At 39.6% G+C, this 20,261-nt stretch overlaps 1 protein-coding gene across 6 annotated transcripts in view; it reads left to right on the forward strand.

Annotated features, from left to right (window-relative positions):
• PCCA (propionyl-CoA carboxylase subunit alpha) overlaps positions 1-20,261 on the forward strand; it is a 387,356-nt gene that overhangs the window by 42,133 nt on the left and 324,962 nt on the right. For all 6 annotated transcript variants that reach the window (XM_077813024.1, XM_077813033.1, XM_077813018.1 and 3 more), the window contains 2 exons: positions 6,187-6,300; positions 10,447-10,500. In XM_077813024.1, coding sequence (XP_077669150.1) covers positions 6,187-6,300; positions 10,447-10,500 — 168 coding nt within the window. The remainder of the gene's footprint in view (positions 1-6,186; positions 6,301-10,446; positions 10,501-20,261) is intronic.

A 20,261-nucleotide genomic window follows, 5' to 3' on the forward strand; every position in this document is an offset into this window, starting at 1 on the left:
GTCCCTCCATACAAAATAGCAGTCTTCCCTTTACTACTCTGACCGTGCCATTCCTGCAGTGGTTAGTAGGGGAACCCAGATCCACCTTCTACTCCAGGTCCCAGCTCAGGAGCCCCCCGCCACATGCTCCCTGAGCACCGGGCCGGGCTGAGCCAGTGCGGTGCCCCCCCCCCCCACCCCCCCTGGCCAGAGTTTAGCTGGGCCTAGAGTTACGGGCAGCCTCCCCGAGCACCAGCTCCTCCTGATCCTGAGGGCCTGCTGAGCAGCCAGCCCTAGCAGTGCGGCGAGTAGCGGGGAACCTTTGGGGGTGGGGAGTGGAGTGGAGGAGGCGGTGGGGGTCTCCAGTTGTCCAGCAGCGGGTCAGCGGCAGCGCCAGGGAAGGCTATTATAGCTGCTGCCCGTGTGTAGTGTCCTGCTGCTGGAGCTTTTCCCCGCCACAGGGAAGGACTCTCTGACGGTGGGGAAACGCTCTGGTGAGGGGGGTGTGTGTGTGTGTGTGTGTGTGTTGGGAAGGGGATGGGGGTGTGGGAAGGGAGGCAGCGGGGAAAGGCTCAGGCAACTCTCTACTCCTGAAGCCTTTCCCCAAACCAGGGCCTTTCCTTACTGCCATGAGGGGCTCCAGCAGTGTGGGAGCTGCTGAATCCTTTCCTCATTGCTTCCTTCTCTGCCAGAGCCTTTCACTGACACATGTAGCTACTACAGACTCCTGCCAGTGGTGTATAGGGTAGATGTAGCTTTATTGGCTGAGTAAACAAGGAACTTTGTCTTCTGAAGAGGAATTGTATTTATGGCCTTTTCATCATGACAGTGCTGCTGTTGTGAGATTTATGGCGCCATGCTCTTTATAACATGAAGACTAGTGGGAATAAACGCATAGATTGTAGTTCTTTTCTAGCGTCTAAAGTATCTTATTGCATACGTGGCTGCTCTCATGAGTTCTTAACTATAAAGATGTGATATGTCCAAAAGTTGTTTGTTCTGGAGGATGGCAATTCAACTTGGAGTTGTTGCAAGATCAGAATTCCAGAGAAGTGAGCTGTAGCTCATGAAAGCTTATGCTTAAACAAATTTGTTAGTCTCTAAGGTGCTACAAGTACTCCTTTTCTTTTTTAGAGATCAATACGTGGCCATGACAAACTTTCACAAGATCAGTTTTTCCCCTTGTGTGGTGATGGGGCATGCCTCACAAGCTGCATTTTTGGCTGTGACATGGTACAGTTCAGGTGGCATGCTTTTTTAAAAAAATAAAAAGAACATACTTTACACTGTAAGAAAAGGCAAGTTATGCTTCATGTCTTTGGCCCTACCAAATTCACGGTCCATTCTGGTCAATTTCCCAGCCATAGGATTTTTAAAATTGTAAATTTCATGATTTCAGCTATATAAATCTGAAATTTCATGGTTGTTACAATCTTACTTCAAGATTTGTAAAAGCATTTTCCATTCGGATGTTTCTTGGATACTTAATTAAAAAACATTTAAATAGAATGATTATGCCTAAATAAACTTCTCTTATGGTTGAACTACTAATTAAATATAGAATATTTTCCATAATGGATTTGTCATGGATGTGGGGATTGGGAAGAAATAATACTGTGGTTGAGTATAATCTGTTGATTGATGTATGGATCCACACTCACAGGAGTATCACAAACCCACATGGTGTCACAGGTTGCTAAATTTTGCCTTTAAATCTGAGTTAGCTGAAAGATGTGTGGTATCACATGTTGCTAGATCTTTTAGCTACCCTTTTGAAGAAACTCTAGTGTCTTATGCCAACCATGACACGAAATATTTAGTCATTATGAAACGTGTTCTAGATATGTTAATTTTGGAGAGTATAAGCAGCTTGTACATAGGTGTAAGACATGACTTGGTAACGTATCATTTTGTTTTTTTGTTATGTTTTGTTTTGTGTCCCCCCTCACCCCCATTAGCATCTTAGGACCCTGTATCTATTTGAAATACATAGGTTGGAGGGAGGATAGTTCAACATTGTTAAAGTGTAGAGCAGAAACCGTCAGGCACCTCAAAAACATACATTCTTCCACTTGTTGGTACTGTCCACCTGTAGAGCTGAGATTAAATTGATGTTCTAATAATTTAAACTAATCAAAGTCCAAACAGTTTCAACAGTTGTTTAAAAACCAGGTTTTTTTTTTTCATTTGAAAGTAAATGAAGGGAAACAATTACTCCCTTGCAAAGTTTAGCATGAAATAAGTTATGGCTAAATTTAAAAAAGAAAACCAAACACACACTCAGTATAGGCATTTATAACTGACAAGCTAAAGCAACTTGAATTTCAGAGGAGACTGCTGAAATTCACAATGCTTACAAAGAGAAAAGTATTGGATTCTTCAAGAAATGTAGAAAATCTGCATGTATGTATGTTTCTGGTTTCTTCAGAGAGGGGACCTTGCAGTGTTACCGTGCATGTCTTTGCTCATCATTGTGTGGTAACTTGAAAGGTGCTATTGTAATGTAGATACAAATAATGACTTTGTAATAATTACCTGTAATTGTGGGTACTCTGTAGGTTTAGATATTACTATCATATTTCAATATAACTTGCCATATGTTATGTAATTTATTCATGGTACACTACATGAACAAATTCATCATGATCCAGTGTGTTACATAATAAGTAAAATGCCTGCCTTAACAGGTATTAGAGGGATAGCACATGAATGCTAGTATGAAATTGGTCTTTAAAGTTGGATGACTAGAGCCAGTAAATAATCAGCTATATAAAAGGTTCATGCCCCTTCAGTTACTCAATTCCTTCAGTTACTCAAGCGGCTGCCATTAAAGTCAACAAATGCTGACATTCATGCCAGAGGGTGGCATGAAAAGCTCTTTGGCTTCGCATGCAGAGAGCCTCTGCTTTGTGCGCCATGCCAGAGCAGAACAGGCAAAATGAAACTAATAAAGGATGTTGTCAATTCTACTTTTTTGCTATGCCTACACATGGGGTAGAGCAAAGGAGGGGGAGGACTGAATTGATGCTGAACTCTGAGCAAGGGATGGGGAAGATGCCAGCAATTAGGGAAAATTTGGGGGAGGTGGAGGGAGAAGGGAAACAACCAGAAAACAAGGGGGAGGGGGAAAAAGAAGTGAGCAGGGAATGCTAAGGGAGGAGAGGAGCTGAAAGAAGAGAAGAAAAAAGGAGAAATAAACACAGAAATGTCACTTTTGACTCAGTTCACAGTAGTTCTAATGAATGCAGTTCAGTGTTTGAGTGTCTGTATCGCTTTTGTGGTTTTTTTTTTTTTTTCCTTTTTGGTATTCAAAAAAATGATCATCTAACTTTTTGTCATAAGATTATATGTTACTGTAAGGAAAGCCTCAATCCTGCCAACATTTACCTGCTTAACTTCACTCACCTGAATAGTCTCATTTAAGTCAGTAAGATTACATATGTTCTTGAAGTTTTAAACTTTGTACATCTTGACAAACTGGAGAAATGGTTGAAAATAAATAGAATGAAGTTCAATAAGGACAAATGCAAAATACTGCACTTAAGAAGGAATAATCAATTGCACAGATACAAAATAGAAATGACTGCCTAGGAAGGAGTACTGCAGAAAATGGATCTGGGGGTTATAGCGGTTCACAAAATAAATAAAAGTCAAAAATGTAATGCAGTACTATTGCGAAAGAAACAAACATCATTCTGGGCTGTATTAGCAAGAAGAAGGAAGGAAGAGTCAAGAAATAATTCATCCACTCTATTCAGCACTGATCAGGCCACAACTAAAGTAAATACGTCCAGTTCTGCGCACCACACGTTGGGAAAGATGTGGACAAATTGGAGACAGTCCAGAGAGAGAAAAATGATTAAAGGTCTAGGAAACAAGACCTATGAGGAAAGGGGGGGGGGGGAATTGGATTTGTTTAGTTTGGAAAATAGAAGAAAAGGCTGAGGGGGCACATGATAACATCTTCAACTATGTAAAAGGTTGTTGTAAAGAGAAGGGTGATAAATTGTTCTTTCTCCACCAGGACAGGATAAGAAGTAATGGACTTAAATTTCAGCAAGAAAGATGTAGATTAGACATTAGTAAAAAGTTCCTAACTGTAATAATAATTAAGCACTGGAACAAATTACCAAGGGAGGCTGTGGAATCTCGGTCACTGGAAATTTTAAGAACAGGGTAGACAAACACCTGTCAGGAATGTTTGTGCAGGGGACTGGACTAGATGACCTATTAAGGTACCTTCCAGTCTATGGTTCTATGGTAAGGATGCATGCAGGTTTTGGACCTTAAAATGTTCTTGCTCTTAGTGCTTAATGAAACCTAGTGCATAAATTAATTTTGGCAGTGTTTGTTCAAAATAATATATTACAATCTAAGAATTGTTTTCTGTGTGTTCAAATAGACATTATTAAAATCTCCTCCATAAAGACTTTATTTATAAAAAAGGAAAAAAAATAGGTATAGTTGAATAACTACATAGTAAAACTTAAGTATTTGTCAGAAGTTGTGATGGTTCACATGTGGTAGATTAGAGATTCCAGAAAGTGAGGTGTGTTTGTAGATCCTGATTCAGGGAAGTATTTAAGTGCATGCCTAATTTTAAGCATGTGATTAGCCCTACTAATTACAATGGGACAAATCATATGCTTAAAATTAAGCATGAATTTAAGCACCTTGTTGAATCTGGGAATTAGGGTTTAATTCTCCAAACTAACTCTTAAAAGCCTGACTAAAAATGAGAAACAAAACTCAGGTTCAGAACAAACGCCCCTCTTACGTCAGGAGATTGTGCTTCTGCTAGAAATGTTTTTACCACTTCTTCTTGAATGTTTGCTTCTCAAGCAAAATTTTGTGCCATTAAAGTATTTTTCCTGCCTCTCTTGTTTTATATATATCTTCATGTATGTGTGCATTTCTCTACCATCTTTTTCCTTGAATAATCCTGTAATATGCAGAGGCAACATAAAAAGCAAACTGTTTTTATACATCACCATGTGAATTGACAACTTCATACTCTATTTACAATATAACATTATCATGCTGTTGGAGTAAGACTCCTAAAAGAAAATAAATCAAGGAACTGAAAGTATTCTAAATTTTGCTACTTACTTTCATGTATTTTAATGCCAGTGTCCAACAGCTAACTGTAATGTGTTAATTTAAAAAAAAATATTTTGGCTGTGGTGTTTTTAAAATATTACCTGGAAGAAATAACAAACAGGTCTTCAGGTGTGTTGGATTTGTACTAATGCTGGAATGCCAGAACTGATATGTTAACATAGACACTGGGTTAAAAAAAATAATATTTTAATCATTTTACAAATTGCAATTAAACGTTTCTCATTTATCAAATGTATGTATTTTTTTGAAAAAGAAAATATGTAGTTAAAAATCTTGGGACTCCCAAAGCAATGCAAAGATCACTGCTTAGTTGCAGTTTTATAACTTCTCTCCCAACCAAACGAAAACAACCTAGTGTGTTATGCAGATGACCCATTTACATTTCTCCAAAACATTTCTATTTAATTATTCCTATAAAATGTGGGGAAAACTTTCTTAGACTTCTGTATGTTAATATTTGACTTAAAAATGTATTTGACAATTGTACACGTGAATAAGGATACAATGGATCAGGAATCAAATATGAGCCTGCTTAAATAATTTTCAAGATTTTCTGGTTCACGTGTAGTGATATTGAACTCTTTAGTCATAGGCTTTAATTTGTGCATGGTGCTGACCTGATGCTGTGCAGGGACACTCACTGCATCCCTTCATTCAATTCACTCTAATTATCCCCAACTTCCTGGGGAGCCTGCTTGGAACTGGCCATGAATGTTTGTTGTTAAGTATTAAGATATTAGGCTACCCTGGTTACATGTAACAAAGTAGTTTTAGGCAGTGAATTTACATATAGATGATCAGTACAGGAAGCTGAAATTATATTTGTCATGATTTTATTTAATCAAATACAAAGTATATATTGAAATAATAAAACATTTTGACAGTGACTTAAGCTTGGATCAAATGAAATGTGATTTAATGTTACTTTGAGTTCTTGTACATTGATGTTTAATTTCAGTGCACATTTTAGAAGTGGCTATGGTATGTTAATTATCTTTGAAACAATCAGATTTGTGTGCATATTTCAGGGTGGTGGTAATTATTTGTGCTGGGAGCATCTGTTAATGCAGAATTTTGCCTCTTCAGGTTCATGTGAAAATGGCGGATGAGGCTGTCTGTGTTGGCCCAGCTCCCACCAGCAAAAGCTACCTCAACATGGATGCCATCATGGAAGCCATTAAGAAAACCAGGGCCCAAGCTGTGAGTCTGAATGAGTCTATCTGCTGCAGCTGTTTCATATATAGAAAGCAGAAAAGCCAGAGTTTGTATTTAAAAAAAAAAAAAAGTGATTGAATATGCTATTCCAGTTAGTTCATGTCACATGAGTTAAATGTGGCCGAAATCGCTACTGGAAATCAAAGGCTTTGTAGCATCTGGCAGTTCTGGTCGCTGATCCTGCAGGTGGCTGCTGGATTCAGCTTTCACACCAGGGAGCAGCTTCAGTTCATTCCCAAATTTGCTTGGGGAAAAAAAACCCAATTAGTTTTGAGCACTAACCCTTTCCATGCCATAACAGCTTTTTTCTGATGTTTTTATAAATTGTGTCCAAAAAAGGCTTTTGTTTAAATTTGTTTTTAATCATTTTTAAAATTACACACACAATTACACTTGCGAAAAGGTAAATGGTGCATCCAATAATTATTTTTGTTGTTTCATAGTGTTCCACAAAATGCACATTAGCATAGACGGGTAAATATGGCTCCTGTTGTCTGCCCCCCTCCCATCCCAATGGGCTAGAGATCCAAAGTTTAACAGGGATTATATTGGAAAAACAAACATACATATAACTGATTGGAATAATGCTTTTTGCTGTGGTACCAGTGAATTAAATGCATTACTATGTACAAAAACATCTTTAAATAAAATTTGATGGATGGAATCAGTCAACACCAGTAATTACCCTGGAGTGGCTCAGTTAAGTATTACTGTTTCTTTTGAAATAAATGTGTTTCAGTATGGTGCTTGCAAAAAAACCAAAACAAAAACCCTTTGAAATTAAATTTACAAATAGTACAGATGCTTACACTGTTTGAGACAATGAAGATAAAAATAGTTTATTCTATAATCTTTAGTCTGTCGGAATGTTTCTTTAGTTGACAGTTTATATAAAATAAAAAGTGCTCTTTTTGTGTAAATATGCAGAATTTATATTAGAGTGGGGATAGCACGTGGGGATACATAATTTTGATCTGAGGACACGTTGCTTTCGTCCCTGCTGAAAAAGCAGAGCACATTATCCCATTGATCACTAGCAGTGCTAGGAACATGAGAGGTGGTAGAACTTTTAATGGTAGACACTAGAACTACTGTTAACATCTTATGCTAAAACAATTTTTGGGAGGGAATAGGTGGGGCGGGTGGTTTAAAGAGGAATAGAAAGGGTGTGGTTGAGGATACATGTTGAGATATCTGTAGTAGGAGAAGTGTGGCAAAAAAAGAAACAAAAAAGATCATAGAATATCAGGGTTGGAAGGGACCTCAGGTGGTCATCTGGTCCAGCCCTCTGCTCAAAGCAGGACCAATCCCCAACTAAATCATCCCAGCCAGGGCTTTGTCAAGCCTGACCTTAAAAACCTTAAAGGAAGGAGATTCCGCCACCTCCCTAGGTAACGCATTCCATTGCCTCTGTCACTAGGTTGCCTCCCTCATTCAGTAAGGGGCCCACGCTTTCCTTGACTTTCTTCTTGTTGCTAACATACCTGAAGAAACCCTTCTTGTTACTCGTAACACCTCTTGCTAGCTGCAACTGCAAGTGTGATTTGGCCTTCCCAATTTCACTCCTGCATGCCTGAGCAATATTTTTATACTCCTCCCTGGTCATTTGTCCAATCATCCACTTCTTCTAACTTCTTCTTTGTGTTTAAGATCAGCAAGGATTTCACAGTTAAGCCAAGCTGGTCACCTGCCATACTTATTATTCTTTCTACACCTCGGGATGGTTTGTTCTTGTAACCTCAATAAGGATTCTTTAAACTACAGCCAGCTCTCCTGGACTCCTTTCCCCCTCATGTTGTTCTCCCAGGGGATCCTGTCCATCAGTTCCCTGATGCTTTTCAAAGTCTGCTTTTCTGAAGTCCAGGGTCTGTATTCTGCTGAGCTCCTTTCTTCCTTGTGTCAGGATCCTGAACTCGACAATCTCATGGTCACTGCCTCCCCAGTTCCCATCCCTTACTTTTACTTCCCCTACTAATTCTTCCCGGTTTGTGAGCAGCATGTCAAGAAGAGCTCTGCCCCTAGTTGGTTTCTCCAGGACTTGCACCAGGAAATTGTCCCCAACACTTTCCAAAAACTTCTTGGATTGTCTGTGCACCGCTGTATTGCTCTCACAGCAGATATCAGGATGATTGAAGTCTCCCATGAGAACCAGGGTCTGCAAGCTAGTAACTTCCATTAGTTGCCAGAAGAAAGCCTCGTCCACCTCATCCCCCTGGTCTGGTGGTCTATAGCAGACTCCCACCACGACACCACCCTTGTTGCTCACACTTCTAAACTTAATCCAGAGACTCTCAGGTTTTTCTGCAGTTTCATACCGGAGCTCTGAGCAGTCATACTGCTCTTTTACATACAATGCAACTCCCCTACCTTTTCTGCCCTGCCTGTCCTTCATGAACAGTTTATATCCATCCATCCATGACAGTACTCCAGTCATGTGAGTTATCCCACCAAGTCTCTGTTATTCTAATCACATCATAATTCCTTGACTGTGCCAGGACTTCCAGTTCTCCCTGCTTGTTTCCCAGGCTTCTTGCATTTGTGTATAGGCACTTAAGATGACTCGCTGATCGTTCCACTTTCTCAGTATGAGACAGGAGCCCTCCCCTCTTAAGCTCTCCTGTTCGTGCTTCCTCCCGGTATCCCACTTCCCCACTTACTTCAGGGCTTTGGTCTCCTTCCCCTGGTGAACCTAGTTTAAAGCTCTCCTCACTAGGTTAGCCAGCCTGCTTGCGAAGATGCTCTTCCCTCTCTTTGTTAGGCAGAGCCCGTCTCTGCTTAGCACTCCTCCTTCTTGGAACACCATCCTGTGGTCAAATAATCCAAAGCCTTCTCTCTGACACCACCTGCGTAGCCATTCGTTGATCCACGATTCAACGGTCTCTATCCGGGCCTTTTCCTTCACAGGGAGGATGGACGAGAACACCACTTGCGCCTCAAAGTCCTTTGTCCTTCTTCCCAGAGCCACGTAGTATGCAGTGATCCACTCAAGGTCATTCTTGGCAGTATCATTGGTGCCCACATGGAGAAATTGGAAGGGGTAGCAATCCGAGGGCTTGATGAGTCTCGGCAGTCTCTCCATCACATTGTGAATCCTAGCTCCTGGCAAGCAGCAGACTTCTTGGTTTTCCCAGTTGGGGCTGCAGATAGATGACTCAGTCCCCCTGAGGAGGGAGTCCCCGACCACCACCACCTGCCTCCTTCTCTTGGGAGCGGTAGTCGTGGAACCCTCATCCCTAGGACAGTACATCTCATGCCTTCCAATCGGCGGAGTCTCCTTCTGCACCCTTCCCGCAGATGTATCATCTAGTCCACTCTCCGCATTAGTACCTGTGGAGAGAACATGAAAATGGTTGCTTATCTGTATCTGCATTGCTGGTACATGGATGCTCTCCTTTCTTCTTCTTCTGGAGGTCACATGCTGCCAAACTTCTTCACCGTCCTTCTGTACCCACTGCGCAGCCTGCTCTGAATCTTCAGAATGTTGTGTCCGGAGAAGCATATCCTGATGTCCATCCAGGAAATCTTCAATTTCTCTGGTGCAACGCAGGGTCAGTACTTGTTTCTCCAGACCTTGAACCTTCTCTTCCAATATGGAGACCAGCGTGCACTTTGTACAGACAAAGTTGCTTCTGTCCTGTGGAAGAAAGACAGACAAACATGGCACATCCTGTGGAGGTAACAACAGCTGAACACTCCCCATCCATATTACCTTCCTTCTAAGAGCTTCTTCAGGTGCTGTAGTAACTACTCAGAGAAGCCTGCAAGATGAAAGCCTAAGTGGGCTCTCCTCTCTTAGCATCTCCACTGTTCACCGCTCAGCTGGTTCGCAGCTGACTGGCTTTTTATTCTCTGATCATATCTGTGCCTCTGGAGACAGTGCCTCCCTTCTGTCAAAGACAAGCCGTGCTGCCTCCAGAAAAGCCAGTTCAGACAATGCATGTTAACAGATGTGATTTAGGAGACCCAAATCACTTAACCTATGCTGAGGACAATCAATCTTGAAATGTTGAACTAATTTAAATAATTGGTGAGACACTGTCTCACCTTGACATGTCCAACTGTCTGTGTATTGATTTCTAGTCTTTGAAACCTAACAAATTTTAAAACTCACCTTGGTTTTTATTTTCAAAGGTCCACCCAGGATATGGATTTCTTTCAGAAAACAAAGAATTTGCCAGGCGTCTGGTAAGGTGTTTTTTGTTTTTTGTTCATGAATCTTTTGCAAAGCACTGGCATGGGAAGGTGTCATAAATGCAGTACATTAATTGGGAACCAGTGTCTTAGAAGACTGAGAACATTGTTGCAGCATATTTAGAGATTAAACGGCACATATTCCAGAACAGCACTCTAACATGAAGAGATGGATTGTGATTGAACATACCTGAAATATCAAAATATCAATTCATAGAACACTTAAAGGTTATATTAAAATAAAGGGATTCTGTCACTGGGGGAGGGGGGCATTTTAATGGTATGTCTGGATTTTTGTGTTCTGAGAAGTGGATGGTGAGGATGTTGAAAGGATTTTCCCATTATAAATTTGAATTTTATAATATTACTGAAAAGTATACATTTTCACATGTAATTAACTATGTTTTTATAATACAAAAGCTGACTGAATTTATTAAATTTATTTTAATGATTGAACCAAGGACTTAGTTCTGCCAATACTTTTATTAGGACTATTCAGTTGCATAAGAGTTTTTATGATTGGGCCTAGAATGAAAGAGCCAAATTCACGGTGAGGAGCTTGATTCTGCATCCACTGAAGACAATGGTAAATCCCACATTGTTTCTAGTGGTGTAGGATCTGGTAATTTAGTTTTATTATAGTCTGCTTCTCAACTTTCAGTAGAAAATTGTTCTTGTCTCCTTGGACCCAGAGAGTCATTAGAGCCAATGGGCAGAAGCTTCACTGTTCTTTACAAGCAATTCCTGTCTCAGACTTGACAAATTCACTACCCCTAATACACCACTCATAATTATTATTGGACGCATGTACATGTAATATGTCAGGAATGATGTAACTATACTTAAAACTATGCCTTAAGGTCTTGTCGGGAAAGTGAGTTATCGGCAATCATGTGTCTCTTTGCTGGCCAATTCAAGCAGGAGGGAGTTGACGCTCCTCTCTGCCTAGCTGTTTATGTAATGTTGCAATGGTAGACAATTGAGCAATACAACACAGAAAAGTCAATGGAAAACCATCAAAGATAAACTATATACATTAAAACCATTTGGAGGTGAAAAGGGAACATTATAACAGTCAGGGGATTTCCCTGCTTAGGAATAAAGACAAAAGACCGCTGCAGTATATCCGGGGAGAAGGACACTGCATCCATTCACCGAGGAGACATCTTGTTGAGCGGAGGTTTTTCATGAAAAATTGGATCCTGGTTCCTGAGAAACCAGCCAACTTTGCAACAGACTGAACCTTTGGAGAGAGAACCTATTTTATTAGACAGGAAAGATAACTATTAATAAATGTAAGCCCTAGTTCACATTTTATGATTTTGTTTTGTATTTTAACCATTTCCTTCCTTCACTCTCTCGTTTTTAGTGGAGTTTGTTCTTTTGTAAATAAACCTACTTTTGTATTATAACTGCTGATAAGTGCTGTGCATTATACAGGAGTGGTAACCTCAGGTAAAACTGGTAAACAGGGGTACCATGTTCCTTTGGGAGTCGAGGTTTGGGAATTTCTGAGAGTAGCCAGTCTCAAGGGGCTGCATATCACAGGAGAATACTTCAAGGGACTTTGGGGAGTGGGGTGCACCTATTGTTAATCTGCAAGGCAAAAGCAAGCTGGCATAGCCCAGAGGAAAGTGCTTGAGAGGCTCACAAGCTGGTGGTGTTAGGGACCTAACCCCAGCTATCACAGGCAAGACTCCCTCTTGCTGGAGGCAGGAAGTAACAAGGTGACTCTCAGTCCTGGGTACCCTGAGAACCATCACATCTCCAACCATGTAACTTGATTACGTTTTAATTGAAAAGTATGACTTGTTTAAAGCTCACATATTTTAAGTAGTAAGGAATATTTGTTACCATTTTGAAATAAGTAATTAAGAGTATTTGTACCCTATTATTCATGTTTGAAGCATGAGTGTAAGGAAAATACAAGAATGGAGAAAAGTGTTGTGACATTACAGAGGATATTGGTAAATAGTCCTTGGTTTCCCTTGTCTTACCTGGTCTGTGCTCATTTTGTTCAGGATTCCAGCTGTAAGGTGGGGGAGGGGAAGGGCGGGGCTTAGTTGCCCTGGGTATCCAGCTTTAATGGATGCCATCCCCCTAGTAAGAAAACTTTAGTTGTAAGTGGCATACAGAACCCTTGCTATCTTTAATCACCATGCTGCAAAAAGCAGACAAATAAACAAGAGCCCAGATTCTGCATGATGCTAAATGCATCCTGAAAGTTGCTGAGCATCATAGAATCATAGAATATCAGGGTTGGAAGGGACCTCAGGAGGTCATCTAGTCCAACCCCCTGCTCAAAGCAGGACCAATCCCCAATTAAATCATCCCAGCCAGGGCTTTGTCAAGCCTGACCTTAAAAACTTCTAAGGAAGGAGATTCCACTGCCTCCCTAGGTAGTGCATTCCAGTGTTTCACCACCCTCCTAGTGAAAAAGTTTTTCCTAATATCCAACCTAAATCTCCGCCACTGCAACTTGAGACCATTACTCCTTGTTCTGTCATCTGCTACCACCGAGAACAGTCTAGATCCATCCTCTTTGGAACCCCCTTTCAGGTAGTTGAAAGCAGCTATCAAATCCCCCCTCATTGTTCTCTTCCGTAGACTAAACATTGCCAGTTCCCTCAGCCTCTCCTCATAAGTCATGTGTTCAAGTCCCCTAATCATTTTTGTTGCCCTCCGCTGGACTCTTTCCAATTTTTCCACATTCTTCTTGTTTTATATAAACTAAAGTTGGAAGGAGTTGTGTCTACTTGGTACCTTCCTGGTTTGCCCCCCAGATCTGGTAAAACATCTTAAGTTTTAACTTTGTACAGCTAGCAGTTTGTCCATTCTAATTGCTCTGACTGTGTGAAGAACAGTATGTTGGCCAGAGCTCAAAATGACTCCTTTTACTCATTTTGTTTTTAACTGTAAGTGAATTCTGTTCCCACTGGATTACTCTAGTATGATAGCTAGTTTTAGTTAGCAGTTTCCTTAAAAATATAAAAAGAAACAAAAGTATTTGCTCATGTTGTATAACTATTATGTTGTATATTTTGCTGTCAAACTTTGAAATTTGATAGTCATTATCCCAAACTGGGCACATTTCCTAGTAATCTGGTGGTTATTTGGTGGTGTGGATTACACTCTGGGTGACAATCTGGAACATTCTTTGGGCAGAACTGAGTAGAACGAAACAAAGGGGATTTCCCTCCCCCTCAGAATATCTGCCGATTCTCATTTGTATCTGTGAGATAAAATGTCTAGAAGCGTATTCAGATCTGGCTGGTGCGATAAATTTAAAATATTTTTTAAATTGTTTTTCACAAATTTGCTCACTCTGTTATATAAAACCAGAATACAATTTATAATGCTTTAAATTAATGTTTACTTTTTAAAAATGCTCTACATAAAGGTTGCATTTAAGGCCCAGTCCTGCTCCCATTGGGTGCAGAATCATGCTCTCAGAGAACTACTTAATGTAATGATTCCTTGTCTTTCTTACTGAGCATTTTTGGTATTTCTCATCCATATATTTAGGCTGGAAACTGAAGGCTCATACATTTCTCTTCATTCCGATCTATCACAACTGTCATGAATTAATGCTAGGGCTGTCAATTAATCGCAGTTAGTGCCTGCGATTAACTGAAAACAAAAATAACACAATTTTTTTAATGGTGTTAATCATATGTCTCTGGGCGGGGAGGGAGGCATTAGCTGCAGAGGGACCTAACTGTGTCAGAACAGGTGTAAAAAGAAAAGGAGTACTTGTGGCACCTCAGAGACCAATATGCCTCCAGAGGGTGGGAAGAGGAGAGAAAAGGAAGTGGCTTCCATCCTGGCTCCAGTAGAGATATAGGGATCCTGCTCCACCATGCCCCATTGCCCCCGTACAGCTCCTTGCTCCGGGTGGGGGGGGGGTCCCCCATGGAGAACAGGGGCCTGGTAAGCTCAGCCTCCCTGCACCAGCCTCTCCTCCCTGCCACATGCTGAGTCCCTGAGGTAAAATCCACCCTCCCTTGCAAACAACTGAAGGGAGCCCACCTAGCTCAGTAAAAGGAGGTGAGCCTGGTGAGCCCAGTACCAGAAACCACTCTTCTAGCAGCTGCAAGACACTTCCTCGTCCTGCACCAGACATGGCTTGCTTCACCTCTTTCCCCCCTCCCCTCCCCCCCCCCAATTCTTCCTGCCCATCCTCATAGTCACCCCTGTCCTCTTGGACTCTCCTCCTGCACAAGTCATTGCTTGCTAATGCTCCCTGAACACTGAATGCAGATTTCTAAGATGAAACTGCCTTCCTCTTTGGACAGGAGATGCATCTGGTGAGCTCAGAAACCCAGCTCAACAGGAGCAGCATCAAGAATTCACCTTTCTCCTGCACAAAACCCCTCCCATCTCCAGAATACTGACTTTCTGAGATTAAAAAAATCTTGTTCCTTCAATAATCCAAGACTCCTCTGGAGACGCATACATAATAAAGGCTAACCCAGCTGCAGCAGGGGAAAAAAAGCCTCTTGTACAATTCACTCTCCCACTGAATGCTAAAATCCTGAGGTAAAATTTTTCCATATCCGCGACAAGGACTGAGTGGATTTGCAGGCTCTAAAGTTTTATATTATTTTATTTTTGAGTGAGTTATATTAAAAGAAAAAAGTTCTACCTTTGTAAGTTCAACTTTCATAATAAAGAGCTTGCATAACAGTAGTTGTACGAGGTGAATTGAAATACTATTTTTTGTTTTTTGAAGTGCAAATATTTGTAATAAAATATATAGTGAACAGTGTACACTTTGTATTCTGTATTGTAACTGAAATCAATATATTTGAAAATAGAAAACATCAAAAATATTTAAATGGTACTCTATTGTTTAACAGTGTGATTAAAGCCGCAATAAATCGTGATTAATTTTTTTAATCTCACGATTAATCACGATTACTCTTTTTAGTCGCTTGGCAGCCCTAATTAATACACAGTAGCATGGGTTGGGTTTTTTTTATTTTGGGGTTTTTCTTTTTTTTTGCTCTCATTGGTTGCTCTTCATACTTTAAAGTAATGATAAAATACATTTATGCCCTGATGCAGCCATGTACATCAGAAGCTATTCCACACAGTTCCACAAAGGTAAAAAGGAAATATACTAAACATTATAAAGTCTCTGCTCTGTCTATAAGAGCAATAATGAGCTGAAAGCAGAGCTTTGTCTTTAATTAACACATGGAAGGTCAGTTCGCATGTAATCCTATTGTGTGTGATTTGAACAAAAACATGTCGTCTTGGTCATTATTGCTGAAATGCTTCATGGAAAAACACACAGTGACAAACAGTTCTACTAAAGGAAAGTAATCTGCAATGGTTTTAACGCGCTGATCAAATAATCTGTTTGCCAAATTATTTTCCCTTTTTTCCCTGCTTGGTTTCTCTTATTCCCTTTAGCAAATAAATGAAATGCAAGAGCATATGCACAGTCGGGATTTTAAAAAAATCCTGTGAGTTTTGACAAAGTATCTTTTGAAAAGTGAAATTTACTTGCACTTAAAAATCTGAGGTGGTGTTTGAAAGGATCCTATCAAAGCCCGTTTCTAAGAGTCCACTCAGTCACCTCTCTAGGTTTATCCATTCCATTTTCCTCTGGTGACTTAGAAATGTAGTGGACCATTTTTTTTTCTGTATTGAAGTGAGGCTCTATTGTGGATTTCATAATCCAAATTTAAGGTCAATGTCTCAGATATTAAGACTTTTTTTTTAAATGTTTTATGATCTTGTAATTTTAAATAAACCAGTGAGGTAAATAACACTGAAGTTTGACGTACACTGGATACTTAAATTCTATTTTAATAAACTGATAAAATGTACATCATCAAGCAAGTGTGTTGGGTACCTGAGAACCCTATTTTACATTCTAATGTTTCACAGGTTTGAGATTTCCAGCCTATAACTCTGTTAATGCCTTATGTAGAGAGAATGATTTATTAACTGAGGCTACTTAATTCAATGCACAAATAAGTCATTACTTGTAAATGCAATTATAAGCATAAACTACGAGTAATCAACTTGAGTTTTGCTGGTGGAATAATTGAATAACATCCTGTATTGACAGAAATCTAAAGATGGAGTTGTCAAATTTCATTTCCTAATAAAAATAGATTTTGAATATGTTTTACTGTATGTCATGGAAAAGATTTTCAAAGGCATAAATGACAGCTAGGAGTCTAATTTCAGTAAAGGTAAATGAGTTAGGTGCCCAACAACTATTTATGCCCTTGAAATCTGTCTCTGTGTTGTAGAGGGAGTGGTTGTGACCCCCGATGTTTAGGTCGCATAACACTTCCAGTATAAAATGGAAAGTGTTCTTCTGATCTTTTTGAGAAGCTGTAACATCTGCATTGTTTGGAACAAGCCTTTGAAATCTGGCCAGGGGAATGCTCTGTGGCTAGAGAGATTTCTTCTTGACCCATGGATCAGTTATTAATTTTTTAAAAATAGCCATTTCTCTTTCCTTGCTGACATTTGTCAGGAAAATTTTGGCAGCATGCCAAAGTAATAACTGATCGAAAACAGTCTAATGAGCCAGGACCACACAGTAGCACCACCGTCACCACCATCCTATACACTGCACTAGGAATGCCTGGGAGTTACCAGATCAACTATAGCAGTGCAGGTGGAGAGAGTAGGGGCAGGCCCATACTTGGAGCATCCCTTTACACTTGCATGTTGTCTCAGTGGCCCATTCCTCTCTGGGGGCACCACATAAGGCAGGAGTTTCCCCAGCTCCTGGTGGATGGGGGAGAGAACAGGTGACGGGCTGGTCTACTTCAACCACCCTCTAGACTCAGCACCTGGCTCCAGCAGCTCATCTATTCCCTTTCCGGGATTACCAGCCTTCTCCTGTTACCAGCTAATACTTGTTTGTTAGTCCTGAAGCTCAAGTGGCACAAGTTTGAAGATCAGGGTTCAAACCGTGATGATGATGCATGATGGGGTAGTGTGTGTTGCACATAATGTCTGTTTTTACCTTTTTAATTAAACTAAACAAAACTAGAAAATCACTATGAAAAATCTGTTAAAAGAACATTATTTAGATTACAAAGTTAAATGCTTGAAAATTAGGAAATGCTATACTATTTTTTTCCACTGGAATACTGTTCCATTCAGTGTATGGGAATATATACACCAAAGGGAAGAAATAAGATTGCACATGCAACCTTAAATTTAGCATTTTCTTAATTTTTGAGTGCTTGACTTTGCAACCTAAATAATATGGTTTTAACAGGACTTTTTGGTATGTAATCTACAGTAGTAGACATGGATGAAGATCTTGGTTCCATTCTGATGGTGAGATACGGATCTTCACTTTTGCAGTACTTTGACATTTTCATTAAACCCTTTTTTTTGTTTCTTTAGTGCTCTTCTAGTAATTAATGTACAACATGGCTAAGAAAAGAACAAAGCAGACAGTGCTATTTTTTTTAACCTTTGAAGGCTATATTGAGATTCTTGGTGGAATTAAATTAAAAAAAAAAAAAAACCCTTAGCAAAATAACTGAAGAAACAAGATATGTATGGAAGTAACTAATATAAGTCTTGTTTTTCCTGTTACCTCAAACTACTCTAATTCTTTGTGTGGCATTCTGTGTAATAAGAATCTGAAGCCTGTGCCTACAATGAACTCAGTGCAGGTGGACCCATGTCTCCACAGACATGGAGAGCTAACTGCAGAATTCTCACCTTTAAAGTGTAAGCTTTGGTGGTAGGGAGTAGAGACTTCCCTTTGTGTTACAGCACGTCATGTACACTTAATGGCACTGTGTAAATAAGTAGGGGGATTTAATTTTGCTTGAAGGACTCTGTCTTGTTTTGACTCAGTCTTGACAAATTTGTGATATGTGGCGATGAGGGTGCTATCATGCTGGCACAGTCCTAGCGAGACACTGTATGCAGATTTTTCTCAAAGCCTAAAAATGAAAGGAAGGAAAACTGACAACCACTTATTTGCTTTGACCCTTATCTTTCTTTAGTTGTTCTTCAAAATACACTATTTAAGCTTGAAATATAATGGGTTGAAATTAGTTCTATTTTGGGAAATGTTGGGTATGAACTAGGGCTGTCCAGCGATTTAAAAAATTAATCGTGATTAATCATACTGTTAAACAACAATAGAATACCATTTTATTTAAATACTTTTTGATGTTTTCTACGCTTTCAAATATATTGATTTCAATTACAAGACAGAATACAAAGTGTACAGCACTCATTTTATATTTATTTTTGATTTACAAATACTTACAAATATTTGCACTTAAAAAACAAAAGAAATAGTATTTTTCAGTTCACCTGATACAAGTACTGTAGTGCAATCTTTGTTATGAAATTTGAACTTAAAAATGTAGGATTATGTACAAAAAAATAACTGCACTCACAAATAAAACATTGTAAAACTTTAGAGCCTACAAGTCCGCTCAGTCCTACTTCTTGTTCAGCCAGTCTAGTTTGTTTACATTTGTGGGAGATAATGTTGCCTGCTTCTTGTTTACAACGTCACCTGAAAGTGAGAACAGGCATTCACATGGCACTGTTGTAGCTGGTGTCGCAAGATATTTTTACGTGCCAGATGCGCTAAAGAGCCATATGTCCCTTTATGCTTCAACCACCATTCCAGACATGTGTCCATGCTGATGACGGGTTCTGCTCAACAGTGATCCAAAGCAGTGTGGACCAACACGTGTTCATTTTCATCATCTGAGTCAGATGCCACCAGCAGAAGTTTGGGGTTTTTTTTTTTGGGTCGTTCGGGTTCTGTAGTTTCTGCATCAGTGTTGCTCTTTTAAAACTTCTGCAAGCATGCTCCACACCTTGTCCCTCTCAGATTTTGGAAGGCACTTCACATTCTTAAACCTTGGATTGAGTGCTGTAGCTATCTTTAGAAATCTCACGTTGGTACCTTCTTTGTGTTTTGTCAAATCCGCAGTGAGAGTGTTCTTGAAAAGAACAACATGTGCTAGGTTATCATCTGAGACTGCTATAATATGAAATATATGGTAGAATGTGGGTAACACAGAGCAGGAGACATACAAGTCCCCCACACGGAGTTCAGTCACAAATATCATTAACGCATAATTTTTTTTTTTAATAATCATCATCAGCATGGAAGCATGTCCTCTGGAATGGTGGCTGAAGCATGAAGGGGCATATGAATGTTTAGCATATCTGGCACATAAATACCTTGCAATGCCGGCTACAAAAGTGCCACGTGAACACCTATTCTCACTTTCAAGTGACATTGTAAATAAGAAGTGGGCAGCAGTATCTCCCGTAAATGTAAACGAACTTGTTTGGGTGAAGGAGAAGTAGGACTGAGTGGACTTGTAGGCTCTAAAGCTTTACATTGCTTTGTTTTTGAGTACAATTATGTAACAAACAAAAAAAACTACACTTGTAAGTTGCACTTTCACGATAAAGAGACTGCACTACCCTACTTATATGAGGTGAATTGAAAAATACCGTTTCTTTTGTTTGTTACTTTTACAGTGCGAATATTTGGAATAAAAAATAATATAAAATGAGCAATGTACACCTTGTATTCTGTTTTGTAATTGAAATCAATGTATTTGAAAATGTAGAACATCCAAAAATATTTAATAAATCTCATTTGGTATTCTATTGTTTAGCAGTGTGATTAAAACTGTGATTAATCGCGATTAACTTTTTTGAGTTAATCGTGTAAGTTAACTATGATTAATCGACAGCTCTAGTATGACAATGATAAAAGTATG

Source organism: Eretmochelys imbricata, chromosome 1, assembly GCF_965152235.1.
Source record: "Eretmochelys imbricata isolate rEreImb1 chromosome 1, rEreImb1.hap1, whole genome shotgun sequence".
In the NCBI taxonomy this organism is placed as follows: domain Eukaryota; kingdom Metazoa; phylum Chordata; order Testudines; family Cheloniidae; genus Eretmochelys; species Eretmochelys imbricata.